The sequence below is a fragment of the Prionailurus bengalensis genome, chromosome D2 (genome assembly GCF_016509475.1).
Source record: "Prionailurus bengalensis isolate Pbe53 chromosome D2, Fcat_Pben_1.1_paternal_pri, whole genome shotgun sequence".
NCBI lineage: Eukaryota > Metazoa > Chordata > Mammalia > Carnivora > Felidae > Prionailurus > Prionailurus bengalensis.
The window spans coordinates 8,230,547-8,252,757 of NC_057351.1; the positions used below are offsets into that span (position 1 = coordinate 8,230,547).

At 49.3% G+C, this 22,211-nt stretch overlaps 1 protein-coding gene and 1 long non-coding RNA gene across 2 annotated transcripts; one reads left to right on the forward strand and one right to left on the reverse strand.

The window, feature by feature from the left end:
- Positions 1-334: 334 nt before the first annotated feature.
- Positions 335-18,516, reverse strand: ACTA2 (actin alpha 2, smooth muscle). The gene is made up of 9 exons (XM_043598025.1): positions 18,190-18,516; positions 14,241-14,395; positions 12,407-12,535; positions 9,743-9,853; positions 7,629-7,713; positions 6,663-6,824; positions 5,041-5,232; positions 3,462-3,643; positions 335-629 (listed from the first exon to the last, which is right to left on the reverse strand). Exons 2-9 carry the CDS (start codon positions 14,367-14,369, stop codon positions 486-488), a joined length of 1,134 nt encoding a protein of 377 aa, XP_043453960.1. The 5' UTR covers positions 14,370-14,395; positions 18,190-18,516; the 3' UTR covers positions 335-485.
- A 61-nt stretch (positions 18,517-18,577) lies between these two features.
- Positions 18,578-20,206, forward strand: LOC122493450. Its single transcript, XR_006299893.1, has 2 exons — positions 18,578-18,690; positions 19,667-20,206. It is a non-coding gene; the product is annotated as an uncharacterized LOC122493450 (long non-coding RNA).
- Positions 20,207-22,211: the final 2,005 nt, after the last annotated feature.

The following is a 22,211-nucleotide window of genomic DNA, read 5'->3' on the forward strand; positions in this document are numbered from 1 at the left end:
GAAGTTACTATTCTGTATTCGCATATAAGGCTACCGGTACTGAGGTCGTAAGACAGCAAAGTGATATAATGGCCCGGCAGGTTGTGATGTCACTGTGGGTTATCCTATGGATACACTTTAATCCCCGTTTCCATGTACCTGTGTATTTTCAAATTCTTTCCACTTAGAGCATTTAGTTGGAACTTCCCAGGTTAGTGTGAGTGTACCTTTTCCTGGGAAGCGACCACGTCCACAGCCCTGTCATGTCCCGGGATGTGCCACCAGAGGGAGCCACGATGTAATGGGTAAGGTCCCCCTACAGAAACCTGAGAGGGGCAGAGGCCAAGGCCGCAGGTTACCAGTAACATAGTTCAGATTTATTAAAAAACACGTAGGTAACAAGTCAGAGCTTTGGCTAGGAATGATTTGGAAAAGAATCGAAGGCGTTACTCCACAAAACATTCACAGTTGTGTGCCAGAGACAGACAAGAGAGCAAGGAAGTGTTTTAGAAGCATTTGCGGTGGACAATGGATGGCCCGGCCTCGTCGTATTCCTGTTTGCTGATCCACATCTGCTGGAAGGTGGACAGAGAGGCCAGGATGGAGCCCCCGATCCAGACAGAGTATTTGCGCTCCGGAGGGGCAATGATCTGTTGGCCGGGAGGAGAAAGAAGGACGGTTAGCAAATTAGGGTGGGGCCGGACATGCCACCATGGTCCACACAGCTCAGGTTCCACGGACAGTGGGACAGTCTTGGCTGTCAGATGCCTAACCCCAACCCCAACCCCACCCCCACCCTCAACCCAAAGGATGTGACTAGGCTGTGAAGTTAGAGACTTTCCAATGAGCGCATTTGTTCCTCTGGTTTCTTATACACAATCTATTCCAAAGCACCTGTAACAACTCTAAGGGGGTTGGTCTATGAAATGAGAAACTAAACGTGGGCCCCAAATCCTGCACGGCCTCCACTCAAGAACACTGATGATGTCTCAGACGCTGTGTCTCAGATCTCAGCACGACACCAGCATCCTCAACGAGAAGCTTCGATTGTGCCAGAACTTACGAGACGAGTCTTGCTCTACCTGATTATGTCTACTGAGACCGTGGGGTCCCCCGGATGGATGACCACTTCCCTGGGGTGGCTCCCAGTTGAGCTGCACTGACTGGCTTTCCCGCTGCACAGGCCTGACACGCAGGCCATGCTAATGTTTCTTAAATGAATGGTTTGGACGCAGAGAGCAGTGAATCGGGGTCCAGGGGTCCCCTCCACCTGCTATCGCCCAAAACACAGATAGCTACAGTTAAGCCATTCCCAAATCCACTCCAGACTTAGATACTTGGGTAGAAACAAATGTGGACATTTGGGCAAAAAGACAAGGTATTTCTGAAACCCTGGGGGAAAGGTTTCATTTCTGTTTATCCCCCAAGCTCCGTTTGAATATTTATTTTTGAATACAAGTAGCTGATATTTACTGAGTACTTACCACGTACCTACTATGCTCAATGTTTTGCATGAATTATTCTCATAACCACTTTAAAGAGTATTGAGTAGTGCCCTGCCACACCTGGGGAAACTGAGGCTGAGAGAGTTGTTGCTGTTGTTGTTGTTACCGTCTTTAAGCAGACTCCACGCCCGATGTGGAGCTCAAACTCACAACCCCAAGATCAAGAGTCACATGCTCTACCGACTAAGCCAGCCAGGTGTCCCCAAGAGAGGTTGGAGCAACAGGCATAGGTCCCACTGACTGTATGCCTGTCAGACCCAGTATTCAAACCCGGACCTCTCCCAGGTGGTTTTTTGTCTGTTTGTTTGTTTCATTTCGTTTCATTTTAGAAGTAACTTTTCCAGTTGGGGGTAATTTTAGATTTACGGAAAAGTGGTTAAAGCCAGTGCAGGGTTTCTATAGCCCCCTTCCAGTTTCAGTTTCGCCTAATGTCATAACCTTTACTGCCCCAGGTTTTTAACGGTTTTCTCTCACCGCACCGGAGCCCAAAGTTCCATATTCATTTCATTCCAGAAGCTGAGTTTGGAGGAGCGGGAGCCAGCCAGCTCTGGCTGCAGCTGCTGTAAGGCACCCCCACCTAGGCTGGCTTTGTCCGTGAGCCCAGAGCTTGTTTCCTATCTCTCCCTCCAGTGTGGGGTGGGGCCGGGGGTGGGGTGGGGGGCACAGCCGATCAGAGGAGCATCCAAGAAACACCAGCCTCAGGAACCTGTCTCTGCTGTCACCATGCAGTCTTTCAGAGCCCGGGACGCAGGCGGAGAGCTCTGGTCTGGAACTCTGTACGTGATCTGCAAACCCTCTTCCCGAGAAAGAGAAGGGAGTGCAAATCACAGAGAAGGTGCCTGAACACTTCTCGTGTGTGTGATCTGCACGTGGAATGCCCTTTCTCCCGCTCCCTGTGACAGGGGTCAGAGAGTCCCAGCATGGCCTTCTGATTTCAGACAGTGATAACAGCTTTCGGGAATCACCGGGCACATGTTAAGTTTGCCTCCAAAGAACAGTGTCTGTTTAATCTCTGAGTTCGCTTTGCGGGGACTCGGAACACAATAGAAGGGTCTTTGGTGGCTCGGGGACTGAGCTGGCTCATCCTGGAGTGATTCTGCGCTTCTGAGCGCCCGGATCAAAAGGCACACCAGACAGAGATGAAGACACAACTCTAATCCCGGCCACCGACCGGTGATCACTTTTAGTAATGGAAAAAGGAGCGTATGCTATTGAACCCACAGCTTTTCAACCTCTTCGGAAATATGTGTGGCTCCTCTGGTTTTTTTTTAAATGTCTCTGTGAGACGTGGATGCACTATTCTTGTGATGGGGAGAAATGACACGCGTGTATTTTTAAGAGCAGTGACGGAAACCGTCTAGACTTATGGTGATCGCTTCACAATATATACAAATACTGAATTAGGTTGTACACCTGAAACGAATCCAGTGTTATATGTGAGCTATGTCTCCATAAAAAAAATAAAGGGATACGCACACACGGGAGCTCTGGTGACCTTTACCCTTGAAAGTAGCTGATAGACAAGATAATTGTAGATTAAATTTTGTATAGAATAACTTAGCTTCTCTTTTGAACTGACTTATAGCCAATAAAGAGTGGAATTTGTGGGGGCGGCTGGGAGGCTCCATTGGCTAAGTGTCCAACCCTTGATTTCTGCTCAGGTCCTGATCTCATGGTTTGTGAGATGGATGCCCCATGTCAGGCTCTGCAGTGACAGCACAAAGCCTGCTTGGGATGCTCTCTCTCTCTCTCTCTCTGCCTCTCCCTTGCTCATGCTCTCTCTCTGTGTCTCTCAAAGTAAAATAAACATCAATAATAATAATAAAGAGTGGAACGTGTGGACATGGACCCACCACCTAGTCCTGGAACCCATGAGCACACGTGAGTAACACGTGTTGCTCTGAAGAGCCCGTCACGTCTGGTGACGGGGTTGGTACCTCCAGCAGCAGAACTGTAGCATCTGACCCCGAGCCGTACCTTGATCTTCATGGTGCTGGGCGCCAGGGCGGTGATCTCCTTCTGCATGCGGTCGGCGATGCCCGGGTACATGGTGGTGCCCCCGGAGAGGACGTTGTTGGCATACAGGTCCTTCCTGATGTCAATGTCGCACTTCATGATGCTGTTGTAGGTGGTTTCGTGGATGCCGGCAGACTCCATCCCTGCAAAGGAGACACAAGCCATGACCCTCGGGTGGTGGGCGACACCCAGGTCGGACGCAGAAGACCCGTGTGAGCTTCTGGGGGGGGGGGGGGGTCTCACAGTGGCCTGAAGCTCGGCAGGAACCACAGTGTAAGAACCGCCCATCCGAGAGACCAGAAGGCTCTTGGTATGCTCCGTGTGCTCCCATGTCTGATCTAGCCAGGAGGCCCGGATGGGGCACCGTAGGGGCGGAGGGTTACAACATCACATCGCTGAGCTTTAACAGACTCACTTCTAGGTGGGGTGCAAGGAAGGGCAGAGCCTTCAGACCCCCCACGGAGGGTCCCGTGCAGAGCCAGCACCCCCGCCGTAGCTCAGGACCACCCACGTGTCTCTTGGCCTGTTCCCTTGGGAACACCCCTCAACGCTAAAGGGCACTGACTCCCCAATCGGAGGTGCTTCATCCGATTTGGACAAGGCTCCTTTCTCTTCTTTTTTTATGTTTCTTCATTTTTGAGAGGGGGGAGGGCCAGAGAGAGGGGGACAGAGGATCTGAAGCAGGCTTCGAGCTGTCGGCACAGAGCCGGACGCGGGGCTTAAACCCAAGAACCGTGAGATCGTGACCCCAGCTGAAATCAAGAGTCCTACGTTTAATTGACTGAGCCACCCAGGGGCCCCACAATCCTCATCCTACACATGAAGACACAGAGGCTTGGGGACGTTAAGTGGCCTTCCTTCCCAAGATCATGAAAGTAGAAAGACTGAGCCCGGGCTCTCCCCTCCCAGAGCCCACCCTCTGTAAACAACAACGCTAACCTTTGTCCGAGGTCAGTGCTCATGTAGGAACAGGCTCTTCCATTTTTCGCTCTCCCCCCCCACTCCTCCCACAGTCTCAGCATTCAGTGTTATCCTCCCCATCTGTCGATGGCTCCACTGTGTCCTCAGCACAGGCAAGCTCTGATTTGTTCACCATTCTCCAGACACACGGACAGTGTTTGCTTAGAAAGAAAGTTCCTGGGGCACCTGCGTGGCTCAGTCAGTTGAGTGTCTGGCTTTTGGTTTCAGCTCAGGTCATGATCTCACGGTGCACGAGCTCAAGCCCTGCGTTGGGCTCTGCGCTGACAGCACAGCCTGCTTGGGATTCTCTCTCTCCCTCTCTCTGCCCCTCCCCTGCTTGCACTTTCTCTTCCTGCCTCTCTCTCAAAATAAATAAGGAAAAAACACTCCTTTCCTGGCCTCCTCCTCTCTCTAAAACTGTGACACTCTTTCCCTCGCCCTGGTTTAGAAATGCATTTGGTCCTGTGGCCCTGTCACATGTTCCCCCCCCCCATGCAGAAGGATGCTGATGGCCAGGGGCTGGGGGGATGCAGGGGGTTAGGGTGCCTTCCCCTTCCCGGGGACGGGCGCTGGGACCCACCGATGAAGGACGGCTGGAACAGGGTCTCTGGGCAGCGAAAGCGTTCGTTCCCGATGGTGATCACCTGCCCGTCGGGCAGCTCGTAGCTCTTCTCAAGGGAGGAGGAGGACGCGGCGGTGGCCATCTCATTTTCAAAGTCTAGAGCTACATAGCACAGCTTCTCCTTGATGTCCCGGACAATCTCACGCTCGGCTGTCAAGATACAGACACGAGGGTTTGCGCCTGTGCTAAAAACCCACCTGCCTCGCATCAGTCTCCCCCGCGGTGTGGGTTCACGGGGTGTAAGTTCGCCATTCTGCAGCCCCACATCCGCGATGGCGATGAAACTATAGAGGGTCCCTGAGGGAACCACTCTGTCCCTGGAAGAATGGTGGGCTCGTGGAAAGGATTGTCTGGGAAATGCTGGGCAGGAGTGAAAGGAGCGAGCCAGAGAAAGGCGCAGAGGAGGGCAGCCTTCTGTACCTTATGTTTTCTTTTTTTCAGGAGCAACGATTCACTCTCTGTTATAAGTGTTTTATACTAGTTTGTCATTTTGGATTTTCGGTTGACCAGGAAGTCTTATGCTGAAATCTTATGCTTTGGGGCCCCCGCGGTTTTCAAAAAGCTCCACAGATCCACGGTGCTTGGCCCAGTAGCTACACCACTGGTGTATCCATTACCTTCCAGAAGGAGGCAGGCCCTGGCTCAGGACCAGTCCTAGACCAGAAGGCTCTGATGCATATTGAAGGAGGTGTGGAGGAAGCAGGCAGCCAGTCCCTTCCAGACTCCTGCACTTGGAACTTCTAAGCTATGGGTTCCATCCAGGCCCCTGGAACCTTTGGGAGATATGCTGGGGTTCTTTGCGGGGAGAAGAGGGATGTAGGAATTAATTCACCTCCCTACCCCAGAAGGAAGCCTGAACATCCACAGGGCTCAAGCTCAGAGTCTATAATAAACCTGAGGCACGTCCAGAAACTGAGACATTTGGACAGTACCTGATCAACGAGTGGAGGGAAGGCGGTTAGGGCCGTGCGCACTGAGGACATCCCAACGTGTCTAGCGCCGTGGGACTCTGCCTCTCGTAAGTTCGCACTGGGGGCCACCAACACAGAGGCCAAAGACACATGGATAGCTTCCTGCTAGGTTGGCCTTCATGCCAGCTAACAATCACTGAATTACTGACTTACAAATACCGAATTACTCAGTGTCGGTATCACTTAATCCGGCAATCACGTCGGGGGTGAAACCCTATTCATGGATGAGGAGGCCGCAGGTTGGTGAGTTGGGTCACCCCCACTAGTGCGTGGCAGAACTGGGACCCACGCCCTACCTAGATGTCACCAAGCCCGCCAACCGGTGTGCCACATTCATTGCGTTCCATCTCTGCACTCTCAGCTTCCCATTTGTGAACAGAGGAGGTTAAAAAGTGTCCAAGTAACAGGCCCCTGACGAGCTTACGCCGGAGGTTCTCACCATCCTTCTCAAGAAAGAAGGTGCTTTGCTCTGAGCGCCCGAGGCAGGCCTTGCCAGCTGCACAGTCCCCTCCCATCATGTCCCTGGATGGTGGCCAGGGTCTTCGAGGTTCCCGCGAAGAAGACGCGGCCCCTGCACCCCCGCCCCTCACTCCCGCGGGCCTCACTCACCGGTGGTCACGAAGGAGTAGCCGCGCTCGGTCAGGATCTTCATGAGGTAGTCGGTGAGGTCGCGGCCGGCCAGGTCCAGACGCATGATGGCGTGGGGCAGGGCGTAGCCCTCGTAGATGGGCACGTTGTGGGTGACCCCGTCTCCCGAGTCCAGCACAATGCCTGGGGGACAAATCGCACGACAAAAGTCACCACGGCCCCCGGTGCGTGGCCCCTGGCTGGCCCAGGAGAAGGGGAGTTTCCGAGCCTCTGGCTTGAAAAAGAGAGAAAGCATGTGGTAGGGTAGGCGAGGCAGGACAGGCTTGGGGAACATAAAGAAAGAGCAGGAAGAGAGAAAAAGTCCTGCTGGAAATAGGAGCTTGAGGGCTTATTTTCATTATTTCTTTTAAGCTTATTTACTTATTTGTTTGTTTATTGAACATTTATTCAGTTTTGAGAGACAGAGATAGAGCACAAGCAGGGGAGGGGCAGAGAGAGAGGGAGACACAGACTCCGAAGCAGGCTCCAGGCTCTGAGCTGTCAGCACAGAGCCTGACGTCAGGCTCAAACCCACAACCATGAGATCATGACCTGAGTCGAAGTGGGGCACTTCCCGACTGCGCCACCCGGGCACCCCTATTTATTTTGAGAGAGAGCACGAGCAGAGGCAAAGAGAGAAGACAGAGAGAGAATCCCAAGCAGGCTCCACGCTCTCCGCACAGAACCTGACTTGGGGCTCGATCTCACCAACCGTGAGATCATGACCTGAGCCGAAATCGAGAGCCAGCCGCTCAACCAACAGAGCTACCCAGGCCCCCCTCCAGGGCTTGTTTTTAAAGGTGGAAAGAAGACCTTTCAGGGCTGGGATTAGCCCTGTCAGTTCTAACTACCCCCCACCCCAGGCCATCCAAACCCCATGTCGATAACCATCAAAGCTCACAACGGATGGTGCTCCCAGTCGGGGCTCCCAATACCGCGTCCACCTACCAGTCGTACGTCCAGAGGCGTAGAGGGACAGCACTGCCTGAATAGCCACATACATGGCCGGGACATTGAACGTCTCAAACATAATCTGCAAAACAACCGAAAGAGCTTAAGTTAGTGATGTCTCCAGTCTCAGCCAGAATGTTCAGGAGAGCACCTCTTGCGGGTGGGCTCAGAATACAGATGGACCCGCCTGGCTCTGGGCAGAGGAGACGGGGGCAGGGGGGTGGTGCACATGTGACTGGCAGGGGTTGTGAGGGCTCTGGCCTTGGCCCTGGCGCCTTGACCCAGGAGGGCTCGCCAGACTAACAGCTGACTTCTGTGGCCTTCCTTCCTGGTGTCTCAACTGTGAACGGAGGAGTTTGGTCTAGGGGAGCTCGAGTGTGGGCAGTCGAGGACGCACGCATGATGTCAAAGCCAAAAGACCAAGGAAAGACAGCATTCCAGTTTTGACGTCTCTAGTCTACAGGAGAAGACCTTTTAAACCATAAGCTAAGATGGGTTTGGATTAGCCCAGTTCTGTGATTTGTCTGAAGTTCCTTTTAACCTCTTCCACTTTTCAGGGAGCTGCTGAGTCAATGCCAGCCCTAGACTCTGAGGCCACTTTGGCTGCTGTGGACGAGACCTCGATTCCTGGAAGACAAGATCTTCCCACTGATAGCAGAGGGCCACGTGTGAATGGCAGGGCCTCAACTCATGTGGTCTGAGGACAAGATCAGAATGGGAGCCCCTCCAGGTCACTCATGAGAAGTGTGTGCCCACAAACGTTCCCACGGGCCTCCATTTCTCCATTGGCGAAGCCCCCCTGGGCCATCCCCCAGAATGTCTGACATGGTTTGCTAGAGAGCCATGCTTCCCAAATATTTTTCTGCCTCCGCACCATTCACAAGGATTATCACGCCCATCAGAAATGACATCGCTTGCCTCACGGAGTGACTCCCAGGCACACAGATGTCCCCTGGAGAGAATGACCACGCATGTGTTGGGGTAATCAGCAAGAGCTCTTCTGGGGAAGAAGCCATACAGTATTTCTATGATTTATATGGATTGTTCTCCAAGGCCAAAAGATACTAGGTCAGTTCCAGGCTCTGGCACGTCTAGCTGTGTGACCTTGGGACAGTCTTATGTATTGGATCCTTGAATGATTCATTTATATAATCAGATATATAATTATATAGTCATTTATATAATATAACATGCTTTGCATTGCTAAGATTTAAAGAGACCATGCATGTAAAATGCTTAACCCAGAGCTTAACTATAGCAAGTGTTAAATTGACAGCAGATTTTTTATTCGATAGCTCATCCAAACTGCAAACCTTGTCTGGGTGGTGGAATGGATGGTCTCCTGCTATAAGGTCTTTGAGTTTCAGCCTAGTCACAAGAGTGCCAATAAAAACCATTGGGTGAAGCATCCAACTTCGGCTCAGGTCATGATCTCCTGGCTCACAAGTTCAAGCCCTGCATCGGGCTCTGTGCTGACAGCTCAGAGCCTGGAGCCTGCTTTGGATTCTGTGTCTCCCGCTCTTTGCCCCTCCCCTGCTCACACTCTGTCTCTTTCTCTCAAAAACAAATTAAAAAAATAAATAAATGAACTATTCTTTGTTGAATGTTTACTATATGAGGCACCATGAAACACATTTAACATTTTGCCCCGTTGATCTTCACGTCAGCCCTTTGAAAAGTGATAGCACTAATATTATTCCCCATGTATAGATAGACAAGGAAACTAAAACTCAAAGAAATGAAGTGGCTTCATTAAACTCACGTAGCTGATGAGTGACAGATCCAGTTTGCAAACCTCTCTCCGACCTAAGAACCAACTTCCTGCCGTACTTTGAAATGATTTCTCCTTGGAAGTTTTTAAGCTAACGTAGCACCTTTGACAATGAAATATTTTCATTTCCTATTGCTTTTGGAGTCACGGGGCAGTTTCTGCAGTAAGGATGTGAGTTACCACGGCCACGCTACTGTCTCTGGCCTCCCCGGAGTCCCTGGAAAGCTGTTGGTCTGTGAGGGGGCCGCTGGGCGCACCATCTCTCTGCTGTCCTGCCCCGCCCCTTTCCAACAGGACTGTCCCCTAACCCCAAATGCTGGATCCTGCAGTGGATGCTCACCTGGGTCATTTTCTCCCGGTTGGCCTTGGGGTTCAGGGGCGCCTCGGTGAGCAGAGTTGGATGCTCTTCGGGGGCGACACGAAGCTCATTGTAGAAAGAATGGTGCCATATCTAGCGGGGGGCGGAGGAGAAACACAATGATGCAACGTCACGGAAGGCTGCAGACCCCAGAGAGGGGCCGGAATGAGCTAAATGAAACCAGGATCAAACAGAACGTTACAAGCACTCATCAGATGTCCACAACTTTACTGACGCGGGCACCACAGCCCAGAGACCGTGCGTAACTTACCCAAGGATTCACAGCTCGTAAGCGACTGAGCAAAATCCCAAACCCAGGTCTATGGGCCAGGATGGCACAGAATCTGAAGTCAAAACGGGTTCAAATCCCAACTCAACCCCCATTTCTTGGTTGTGTGAGCTTAGGCAAATTTTAACCCTTCCCGGCTCACCTCACCATGGGTAATATCAAAATAGCTAGTATGTCTTTGCAAGAGCCCTACGGTTACTATTTAGTCCAGGGGCTGGCCCAGAATAAATATTCCTGTTAGTCAGCTATATGTTTTTTTTAAGTAATCTCCGTGCCCAATGTGGAGTTGGAACTCACAACCCTGAGATCAGGCGTCTCATGCTCTACCGACTGAGCCAGCCAGGCGCAAACCGTGTCTTTCCTCCTCCTTCCGCTTTAGTGAATATTCACGGCAAAATGGTTTCGTTCAGCAAGCAAGAGGACAAATGAGTGAATGTGTGAATGGGAGAACGAAGCTGACCTAAAAAAATCTAGTTGCCCTTTTTAATACTTTTCAGGAAATTTCCCTCTGCGATGTATGCTAAGAGGACGGGTCTCCCCGCCTCCTCCCTCCCCGCCTTGCTCTCTAGGGCGGGCCGAAGCCTGCCTTCGCTGGTGCCCTCTGGACCTCCCTCCCATTCGTGGTCAGGTACTTGACCTTCCGGTGCTTCCCAAAAAGCCTGCGCCTATTCATAGCGTGTTTGTATGATGTTCTCTGGTCGTGAGTTTGCTTCATGGTTGAGCATCCTCTTTAATCATCAGATGCCAAAGAGAACACACCATTGCAAAGAAGTCTAAATTAATGATTTCTAAAGGCCTGGAAATTCTCCCCTGGCACCAGGAGTATTAGATTCATCCAGAATGAAAACCAAACAAGAACAGCTCGTGAAAATTGACAAATGGACGAAAGCTAGATTGATCTTGTCCCAGTGTCTCCGGTGTTGAATTTGCGGTTTCTAGAAAAGAACTAGGGAGCTTGAAAGTTATACCCCTCTGAGGGAGTAGAAACGGCAGAGAGCTCAAGAAATCCCGCCAGTCATATTATATACTGTGGCTATCTTGGAACAGCACTGACGATACAGCTGATCCCCACCCCCAGCCCCATCCACAAACCTCTCTGCCCACCCCCCTCGTCTCTCTCTCTCTCCCGAAGACGCTTTAAATTCAGATTTTAGAAATGATGACTTTATTCATCCCAGCGCTCTGCCTGCAGTCTGAGATGCTGCCAGCTCCACGGGGAAGCTCTTAAGAGCATTTCCTGCTGCCGTTAATAGCGTCTCTCAGCGCAAACTGCAGCCTTAACCAAACCCAGCCTCTCAGACTAAGCAAACCTAAGGAAATGCAATTTTTATAGAGAGCTAGAGGCTTCGGCATTATTGCTGATCAATTCTGGCAATACCACTTTCTTTTAACCTGGTGAGAGCGTATGTACATGTGTGTGCCTGTGCTCACATGTATGTGTGCGTGTGCCTGTGTCTGTGTGAGTCTGTGTGTCTGTGTGAGTGTGCGTGAGTGTGTGTGAATGAGCGTGCACGTGGGTATGCGTGTTCTTGCCTGTATGTGTATGTGTGTGAACATGTGTGAGTTGTGTGTGTGCCTGTGTGTAGGGAGCTGACAAAAGTCCAGATATTGTGGTTCTAATATATTTTGCTACCTTAACAGAATTAGTGTCATGTTCTCATTGGTCTTTCTGGTTTTTCTCCGATCGCTTGCGTGTCTATGATGCCTAATACCAAACATCAAAATCCTAGGATTTAACTCTTCTCGGAAGCTCTTCTATATGAATCTGGGAGGTTTTAAAGCACTCTCTTCATACAACACAGAGAGGCACTTTCTCAAATACTTATTTAAAAACGTTTGTCAGCTCCTTGCGTTTCAGTGCGCTGGGGAACTTTCAGGAATGTCCCAAATCCGCAATGTCACGGCTCTCCCTTCTAGAATGAAAACTAAAATACTTCAAAAAAACGTTCAGGGTGAGTTAATGAAAAGCTTTCAAAAGAGCATGGGTGGGGTGGGGCTTCACCCAGCTCTCCTCCACTGGGAGTCCTCACCTCCCTGCCTCCAGTAAGCAGTGGGGGGGCGGGAGTGGGAGTGTTGTTCCCCCCCTCCCCGCCCACCCCCCCACCTGCTGGCCTTAGGAAGGTAATCCAGTGCAACAGGCTCTTAATTCCCACCACTGGCAAATGGCTACGGTTCAAATCCACAGAACACTATCCCTCTGATTAGCGTAGAAACCCTGTTAGGCAAGAGATTTGTGTGTGCGTGTTTTTAAAGACGTATTTCAGGATTTTTTTTTTCAACAGTAACAAGATGCTTTGAACCAGGAGCCACAGAAACCAGGCATCCTGAGGGCTCCGCGCACAGAGAACCTCCAGTACCTTTTCCATATCGTCCCAGTTGGTGATGATGCCATGTTCTATCGGGTACTTCAAGGTCAGGATTCCTCTTTTGCTCTGTGCTTCGTCCCCCACGTAGCTGTCCTTTTGTCCCATGCCCACCATTACTCCCTGCAGAGATTCAACACAGCACAAGTCAGCCTCCCCCAGGACTCGTGGACTGATGACAATCCAGTCACAAAGGGTTAAGTCATTCCGGTAGAAAGTTCCTCTTTTGGTATCAGGAACATGACATTCTGTCTTAGGGTCACTATGCTCTGAAGCAACATCCCTCAGTTGATTGGCAACAGGCCTGAAGCAGTCTCCAAATAGCAGAGGGCCCTGTGGGGGAAGCAACTTTACGTTGTGGTTTTTTTTTTGTCTGCCGTATTTCTTAGCAAGTTCTATTAGGACAGAAGCTGTGTTGGCTTGTTCACCACAACAACAAATTGCCAGGGACTTATGTGTCACTCAACAATTACTTCCTAAATGAATGTATGAAATTTTACATATTAGTTAAATGGCACCGTGCTCTTATAAATCCCTTAAGCTGTTAAAATTGTCACCCACCCAAGAGTATGTGAACAAGCATCATATCTACAGATGACCAGTCAGTGCTTCGTTTCTAATGGATAAATCCATGCCAATCAACAGTAAGACATTTGCCTAAACTAGGCAGAAGTATTTTTATTATTTTTTTAATTTTTTAATATAATTTATTGCCAAGTTGGCTAACATACAGTGTGGACGGTGTGCTCTTAGTTTTGGGGATAGAGTCCCATGATTCATCGCTTACATATAACATCCAGTGCTCATATAAACAAGTGCCCTTTAACGCAATAAAGAGAAGCTTAAAAAACAAACAAAAAACCCCCCAAAAACAAAAACAAAAGAAAGGGAATTCTCATCACTGGGATTTTAAATTGCACTGGGGTGATTGTTTTAGAATTGCAGAACAGCATGGCTGCTAGAGATCCATAAATAGTGGCTTGTGCAAAATATCTCCATGCATACAGTTCAACAAAGAACCATCTCGGGTTTCATTCAGTGGAAGGGGCTATTATTCATTCTTGCGACCGTATGCCGAACTGAGAGCCACGAACATCAGTCAGATAGGGTCAACGAGCAGCTTTATTTCTGACGTGAAGAATTTCTAAAACTGAGAGTGTTTTTTTTTACCATATGGCTCCGTTTTTTACCATATGGCTGCCCCCAATATTTTGTTTATATGTAATGTTCTATAAAATTAACATGTGGCTGTCTACATATATTTCATTGACACCTAAAGTATGTAACATTACATTCAGTAACAATACTCACTTTCACCTAATATCAAGATCTTTGAGAGTGAGTGCCCTCGGCCTTTAATTTAGTTTCTTTCCAAAGAGTAGCTGAGGTACACATTATTAGGTACCTCATAGTAGTTCTGATGATGATAATGATCATGAGACAAAAAGGTGAACTTATATCTGAGAGGTGAACTTTATATCTGATAGGCACCCACCAGATAATCTGTCTATATCATATGTGAAATTCACACTTACTCCTACACACCCATCACCAGAGGTGTATTTTTAACAAGGTCACATAATTTCTGGGCAGAAAGCAATAGACAGACTGTGGGTACTCATGGGCACCCCGTCACAGAGGGGCCTGATGTGTAGCCCTGTTTCGCTCTACTGCAATCCAACCTTCCTTTTCTTGAATAAACCTGGTGTGCGACATCGGGTGGTTTTAAGGTAAACGGTTGTTCTCTGGATGCATTTGTGTCTTGTCATGCGATGGTCGATGTGGCGATATTCATCACGTTACATAATCGCAGTACAATATTGCTCACCTGATGCCTGGGGCGCCCCACAATGGATGGGAACACGGCACGGGGAGCATCGTCCCCGGCAAAGCCGGCCTTACAGAGCCCAGAACCGTTGTCACACACGAGGGCAGTGCTGTCCTCTTCTTCGCACATCTCGGCTGGAGCTGCTTCACAGGGTCCTAGGGGAACAGGAAGGAAGCCGCCCCCGCTGTCATACAGCAGCCATGTCATTTCACTGACCACTCCCACCTTCCAGAAGGGATGTGGGGTCCTTCTCTGTACTCCCGGAGCGCATTCCACTGACCCTTATACAACACAGCATTTATCTCAACGTACCGTAATTAGACTGACGCCAGAACTCAGACTTCCACATTCATACAACTGACCTCTAGCACGGTGGCCAGCACGTCACAGGTGCTCCTGGGCACTTTAAAGAATAACCAAGCAGGTGAATAAATGAACAACCGCAGAGCGCAGACAGGAAGATCCGATTAACGTGTCATGTGGGAGAGAAGTTTCTGGAATATGCTGTCTGCATCGGCCCGAACACATTTTTCTAGATATGTTATAACTTTTAACTATTTTCTTTAAGAGGTAGGTTTTGAGGGCCAGGCTGCAGGTGAATATTTGGAAATGTTGAATGGAAGGTGTTTAAAAGAAAAATCTCCAGGCTCCTGGGTTGGTTAAGCGTCTGACTTCTGCTCAAGTCATGATCTCATGGTTGTGGGTTTGAGCCTGACGTCAGGCTCTGTGCTGACAGCTCAGAGCCTGGAGCCTGCTTCGGATTCTGTGTCCCCCTCTCTCTCTGCCCCTCCCCTACTTACACTCTGTCTCTCACTCAAAAATAAATAAACATTAAAAAAAAAGAAGAAGAAAAATCTCTTTTGGTCCTGAAAACTTTTATTTTACCTTTGGAGAAACATTAAAAACAATTGAAACTTTCTAAGGAGGTGCTTGAAATTTTAGGGGCCATAGTTATTCTCCATTAATAAAAATCACAGCTAACCTAAAATCCAAGCGAGGGAGAGTCTAATAAGTTACACATACCATAGTATAATATTTTGCTGCCATTAGGAAAGATAAATTAAGAGATAGGGAAAAGGTATATTCTATGTAAGAATAATAGATTAGAGAAAGTAACATTGTATGGTCCTATTTAAAAATGTACATTTATGCATTGAAAACAGGTCAATTGTATTTGCCAAGATGTTGACGAGTATTATTTTGAGACAGTGGATTTTGTAGGTGTTTTTAATGATCTACCCTGGGTTTTGTAATATTTTCTAAATTGGGCATGTATTCAATATTTTGAATATCCAACTCTTAAGCTCCGATCCTATAACAAAATCTGAAAAGTGGGAGCAAAGCAGCAGCTTTGGAGAACAGGTCCATTAGAGAGACCATTTGCATGCAATGCCCTCATTTCTACTAATGAGAAAACCCAGAGGAAGTGTTTTGCTCAAGGGCACACAGGGCACTGGAGGCAGATTTGAATCAGAGACCAAGTGTCCTTGGCTACCCCCTGGACTTTCAATTCAGATTCCCTTCCCTTTTTCCAAGCAGAATCATCCCATAAAACGAGGGACACCCACCGTTGTCTGCCCGACTTTGAGAGCTTAGGATTTCAAGCTGAGGAAGAGTCTTCTAAGTTGGTGAACCCACTGCACACCCTGACCCAGATATAAAATGCAATTCTTTAAAGGAAATTTCTGGGATGTAGGAGAAGAAGAAGAAAAAAAAAACAACGTTTGCTTTTGTTCTGGAGATCTGCCAGATCATTCCCACGAAATCAGTGCTGTTTCTTTCGGAATGCTGTGTAACCCTTCGCAAAAGCATGACTCTCCACTGAGGCGATGCGTTTTAAAATCCAGGACGGGTACTATTCTCTCCCATTGACAAACAGGGAAATCAAGACTCAAGGCATTGAAGTGACTTATGCAAGATCCCAATGCTGGTAAAGTTAGGACCACGGAGACGGCAGAGAATGATGATTATAGCCTGCGACCTAGTAAGGTATTTAACATCTCTAAATCACAGTTTCCTTCTCTGTCAAACAGCAATAATATCAGTATGTGCTATACAGAGCTCTGACAATGGGGGGTTAGATTTTTAAAAAGCATTTGAAATGCTTTGTAGTGGCAAACACATTACGGATGCCCATAAATGTTAGTTGTAAAGGGATGATCATTGATAGCATGATAGCACTATGATCATTATCCCGCCCTCTTTATTTCTAGTTTTTGCTTTCTTTCCACACTGCCTCCAGGCGTAGCATGGGGATCCTCGACCTGTGGCTTCCACTCCTAAGAACGGAAAACAAGACTTGCCAATGGCTTGCTCTTTCCTTCCCCACCCCTCCCTGCCCTTTCCAGATGCTGGATACCGCTCGGCATTGCTGTGATTGGCTTCCGTCCTACGGAAGGACGAGGGGAGTGGAGAAGTGAGATACGTAGAGGAGACAAGACAGGGCAAGAAGTGAGAGTCGGAGGCGTGTGTCAGAGGCGGCCAGCACCAGCGGCGGGCTCTCTGTGGATGCACTAAGCAGACTTTCCAAACCCAAAGAGCTGAAAACAGGACGACATACTTGGATATAGGACGCTCTGACAATGTGACAGGACGGTCACCAGGAGTGCACGCCCCCCTTCCCTAACTCTTTTGTTGGCCGGGAGGGCTTGGGGCTTGAACATACTGCAGAAAAAGCAGGCTGTCCCAGAGCATCAGCAAACATGCGGAAAATTTAAAAAATCTCAAAAGCCAGTAAACGTGTTTTTATTTGGTATAAAACAAAACAAACAGACAAAAAAGCCCAGGAGGGATTTTCTAATCTCTCGGATGAGCACTGTCACTGGAGAAGTCTCGGTGTCCCCGGAAAGAAGCCGACTCAGTGGTGTCCAAGCCTTATCTGACCTGAATGAGCAGCCGGGTTTGGAGCAAAGCATTTCCTAATTAGGTAAAACACAGGCGAGCGTCTGCGTTTGGAACTGCACCCTGGTCGGGGGGTTGTTCCAACTGCTTTGCCTGCATCTTGTGCCAAAAATGAGTAGTTAGTGTGGGGAAGGCGGCGGGGGGGGGGGGGGGGGGTAGTGGGGGAGGAAGAACACTACAGTTCCCAGCTCATCCGTCTTGAAATGCAAACCATATTTAGTCATGGATCACAGAATGAAGGCAAATCTCAGTGTGGAAAGTCTAGTCCGGGCTGAAGCGGCCAAGCCCCGATTTCCAGCGAGGTTCAGCCCGGGGACTGCCGCCTCGCTGCGGGGAGAGAGAAATGCAAACCAGACGTCCCTTAGGCTGGCACACAAGCAGCTGTCAGCCGCTCCCTCCCTCTTTATTCACAGAGAAAGATACAGCCTGTTTCCTGCTGCAAATGACCAGTGGAGCGTGCGAGGCACAGCCTGGAGTGTAAGTTCACCAGACGTGCCTTTGCTACAGAAGACACTACCAACTGCAGCCACAGGAACCCTGATGCGAGCACGTAAACAGCCAATACCAAAGACGAGGCCACTAGACTCTGTTCACTTCTCAAATGCATTTCCAGGCGCCTCCAGCGGCCCCGAAAATACCATCCGATGAAAAATCCCCACGCCAAAGCGAACCACAGAAAGTACTAGAATCCCTGGTGCCTAAGTAGAAATAAACGCGTAACTCACTGGAAATTGCTAGGTTGCATCTCTGAAAGAGCCCAGCCAGACCTGGGCTGTGGATGTAGCATAAACAGATGGTGCAGGGGACACACAGATTCTGTTCCGTCTTCCTTTCCTCCTCCCCCCACGCCAAACCGCATCTTAACTTTGTTCTTAATATTAGATGATGGGAAGCTAAAAGCTACAATCATCTTAGTACTACAATGTTCATTCAGAAATTGCAGAGGGCACAAGCCCAAGTAAATCTCTGCAGATGACGTCTGAGTGCACTGAGTAATGTCAAAGCCGCCGGGATGGGGAAGTCACAGCCCTGGGTCCGAGCCACTTACCCTGACAGCGCTCAGCTGGGCTTCTCCGCTCTGGGTGGTGTTCAGGGAAGCTGAACGCTGAAGGGTTATATAGCCCCTTGGCCTGCCTCCCTCCCCTTTGCTTCCCAAACAAGGAACAAAGACAGACTTGGGCCTGGCGTTCAGGCTAACACAACCATATAGGGACCTCAGCACAAAACTCTCTAATCTGGGTGGCCGGAGGTCTGGGTCTCTTCCACCAAATTCCACTGCTCTGCTCAAGAAACGGGAGGCAGGTCAGCTGCATGAGGGGAGATAAACACCCGGGGCCTTCAGAGCAACTGCTGAGATGCCCGGACGCCCGGGGCTCGAGCGGTGGGGCAGGTGCACGCCCCGTCTACACATTCCGCAGAAGAAGCCAGCCCACGGTCTCACTGACATTCCAGGGCATTTCCTAATAGAGCCGAGCACAGAGAGGAGCGGCCTCGAGAAGTAGGGACTTTTAAAACATTCTCTCACAAAGGAGGCCTGCAGTGAAGAAAGGTATTGTTTCAACTGTTCAGAGAGAGAGAGCGCGCCATGATTTAATGGTAGTCATGCTATGTTGATAAACAGAGCCCAAGCATGGTATTCGTGGGAGCAGGAATTGACACGCAGGCAGGGTTGACGGGCCCACGTTCTTCACAGAGGAGCTTGGGGGTCGGCATGGCCTCCGCCACTTGGGGACATCAGCTAGGCCTATCAACGTGTCCCTGAGTAACGTAGCCGAATGACTACGGGCTGTTCCTTTGCCGCAGCGCCCTGTCATAGACGCAGTTTGGGAGAGAAAGGGGCGTGTTCAAGTTGAGGGGTCTCTCTGACCCTGCTCTCTACCTGCTGACCCGTTTGACAGGTGAGAGAGAGAGAGATCAGGTGGCCCACTCATTTCTCAAAGACAGGTAGTGTCGTTGAGGCAGGAATCTGGCTTTAAGCTCTCGTTCCCAAGTGTCAGTGGATAAGCTTCCATGGCTTTTCGTTTGTCCGCTCCCCTCCTCCAAGCCAGGGTTCTAACTAAATCCATAAGAGAAATATTTGTGATGGATATCACGGGTATTTCTGGACCGCTGATCCGTGAGAAAAATCCCAGAACGAATGGCTTTATTTTACAGCTGTGGCCAGCTGTGCAGTGACCGTGTCTGGCATGTTGGACGTGTGGGACGCACACGCATACACATTTATTCATCTCTGAGAAATTGCACTGTTGAATGTTAGAAGGTTTCAAATGGCAGGGGCACCTGAGTGGCTCAGTCCGTTAAGCTCCCGACTCTTGGTTTCGACTCAAGTCGTGATCCCACGGTTTGCGTGTTTGAGCCCCTCATCGGGCTCTGCGCTGACAGCGTGGAGCCTGCTTGGGATTCTCTCTCTGCTCTCTCTCTCTCTCTCTCTCTCAAAATAAATAAACTTAAAAAAAAATTTTTTTTTAAAGAAAATTTCAAACGGCTAAAGACTAAATAGTAATAGATTTCTCTCTGTTTTTCAGGACTTTCTCAACTGTGCCTAGTTTTTAACAACCAGAAAACACAATCGTCTGAACGTTCAACTATGAAGGCTACACAATATAATGTAAAATTGGGCTTGGGAGACGAAGCCAATGGTTTTTAATCACAGAGATCATGTGAAGCAAAAATTCCTTATTTTCCTGGTTAGGGGGCCAATCTGAGTGTAGAGGTCATGTTCCTGTCTCAAACACAATCTGTATCATGCTCGGTTAACTTTGTGAAGTGAATGGTCCTCTAAACACCAAGGACAACAGCCTGGGTATTCACCTGTATGATTCGTACGTCATTTTCTTCCTCATGGACATCCACCGCTCTGGCAATAACCAGACTGTGATATAAACAGATACACAAGGAGACTCAAGATTTGGTCTTTCCTCCATGTTTTTCCCCCCTTTTTTTCTTTCTCCTTCCCCCCTTCCCTCTCTCCCTCCCGCGTCTCTTTCTCTCTTTTCTTCATCTATGATACTAACCAGGGAGGACCTATAACTTAAAATAAACTTCCGAGCAAGTGATTAAATGGTCTCGCTGTCTGGGTTTGAGATTTATACTGTCGTGCCCCATCCAAGTCTCCCCACTGAGAAAAAACAGCATCGGATGAGTGCGTGTGTGCACGAAGAAATCTCCAGCCAAGCGGCCAGATACCTTCCGTATCCAAGGAGTTACGGGCCAATTAGGAAAACAGAAGTGCCTGATGACTTGATTGCAATTCAGGAAAACTATAAAATAAATTCCAAACTATAAGCACATAGTCAAGAATCCTCTCCAGACGTGCTGTTCTACAAACATCACACACACCATCTTGGTAACCTTATCCAGTGATGACTCAGTGTAAATCCCTTAAGATCTGGGACAAGTGTAATGCTCGCTGGGGACCAGTCCAGAGCTGAGTCAGCAGTGAGTATTCAATAATTGCCTACCAATGTCTTGCTTATTCTCTGTCCCCGTCACCTGGCAGGTTTAAATTGGGCCACGTCAATGCTGGCGAACATCCATACAACCTGGATTCTGGTAGGAAAGTGACTTTTTGGCCACTGTCAAAAATCTAGGCCATACGATTTATTTCCTCTGGACGGATTGCACTTGTTAGCTATTTTATTCAGCTCATAAAATTCATTTTGTCTGAGAAGACACAGTGAGAGCAAGGCACCCCTCCTGTCTCCCATTCTGGAAATTCTCCGGGTCCTGGAATTCTCAGATCCAAAGGCTGAGTTGTCCTAAGACGGCCCAAGCGGACAAACTCCCCCAGCTCCCACTGCACACGCCCCTCTAACCACACCGGCAGGGCTTGGCCTGGCTCTGCTCTGCTCTGTCCCTCAGCATTTCCAGGCCCTTCGTGGCAAATTTGACGTGACGCATCCTCTCGAGGTGTAAGGGCTGGTATTTGGGGGCTAGGCTGATGCTCAGCAGATGGTTTTAGTGTTCATAGTCTTCCCATTAATTCGAAATCTGAGAAACCCAATGACTCTCCCGTGAGAGAAGACGCTTAGCACGTGAGAGAAATAACATGCAACATCAGGAAGGAATTCAGTGACCTTGTCTTTGTGCAAAGGCAAACATTTTTGGAGCACTAGGGATTTTGGCTCAGGGTTTGAGTTCTGGACCTACTGCCTAGCAGTCCTGTGTCCTCGCTCTGCCTTAGTTAGCTTTGGTTTTGTTTTGTCTGTTTGTTTAATGTTTTTAGTTTGTTTTTTGAGAGACAGAGCACAAGCAGGGGAGGGGCAGAGAGAGAGGGAGACACAGAATCGGAAGCAGGCTCCAGGCTCCAAGCTGTCAGCACAGAGCCTGACGCGGGGTTGGAACCCACAAACCGTGAGATCATGACCTGAGACGAAGTCGGACGTTCAACCGACTGAGCCGCCCAGGCGCCCCTGGGTTTTTTTTTTTAAGTTTATTTCTTTTTTTGAGAGAGGCAGAGAGTGAGTGGGAGAGGGGCAGAGGGAGAGAGGTTAGACAGAGAACCTCAAGCAGGCTCCAGGCTATCAGCACAGAGCCCCACGCGGGCCTCAAACCCATGATCCGTGAGACATGACCTGAGCTGAAACCAAGAGTCAGACACTTAACTGACTGAGCCACCCAGGCGCCCCTGCCTTAGCTTTCTTATATGAAAAATCTGGTGAATAATACATTATTACAAGGTGGTAATGAGATGTGAAGAGTTAATAAAAAGCAGATCCTGGGACACCGCCTCACCCTTGGACGCTCTGTAAGAGGAACTTGGGGGGCGTCGGGGTGGCTCAGTCGGTTGAGTGTCCAGCTTCAGCTCCGGTCATGATCTCACGGTTCATGGGTTCGAGCCCCCTGGTGGGCTCTGTGCTGACAGCTCAGAGCCTGGAGCCTGCTTCGGATTCCGTGTCCCTCTCTCTCTGCTCTTCCCCTGCTCTTGCTCTGTCTCTCTCTGTCTCAAAAATAAATAAACATTAAAAAATAAAAATTAGGGGCGCCTGGGTGGCGCAGTCGGTTAAGCGTCCGACTTCAGCCAGGTCACGATCTCGCGGTCCGTGAGTTCGAGCCCCGCGTCAGGCTCTG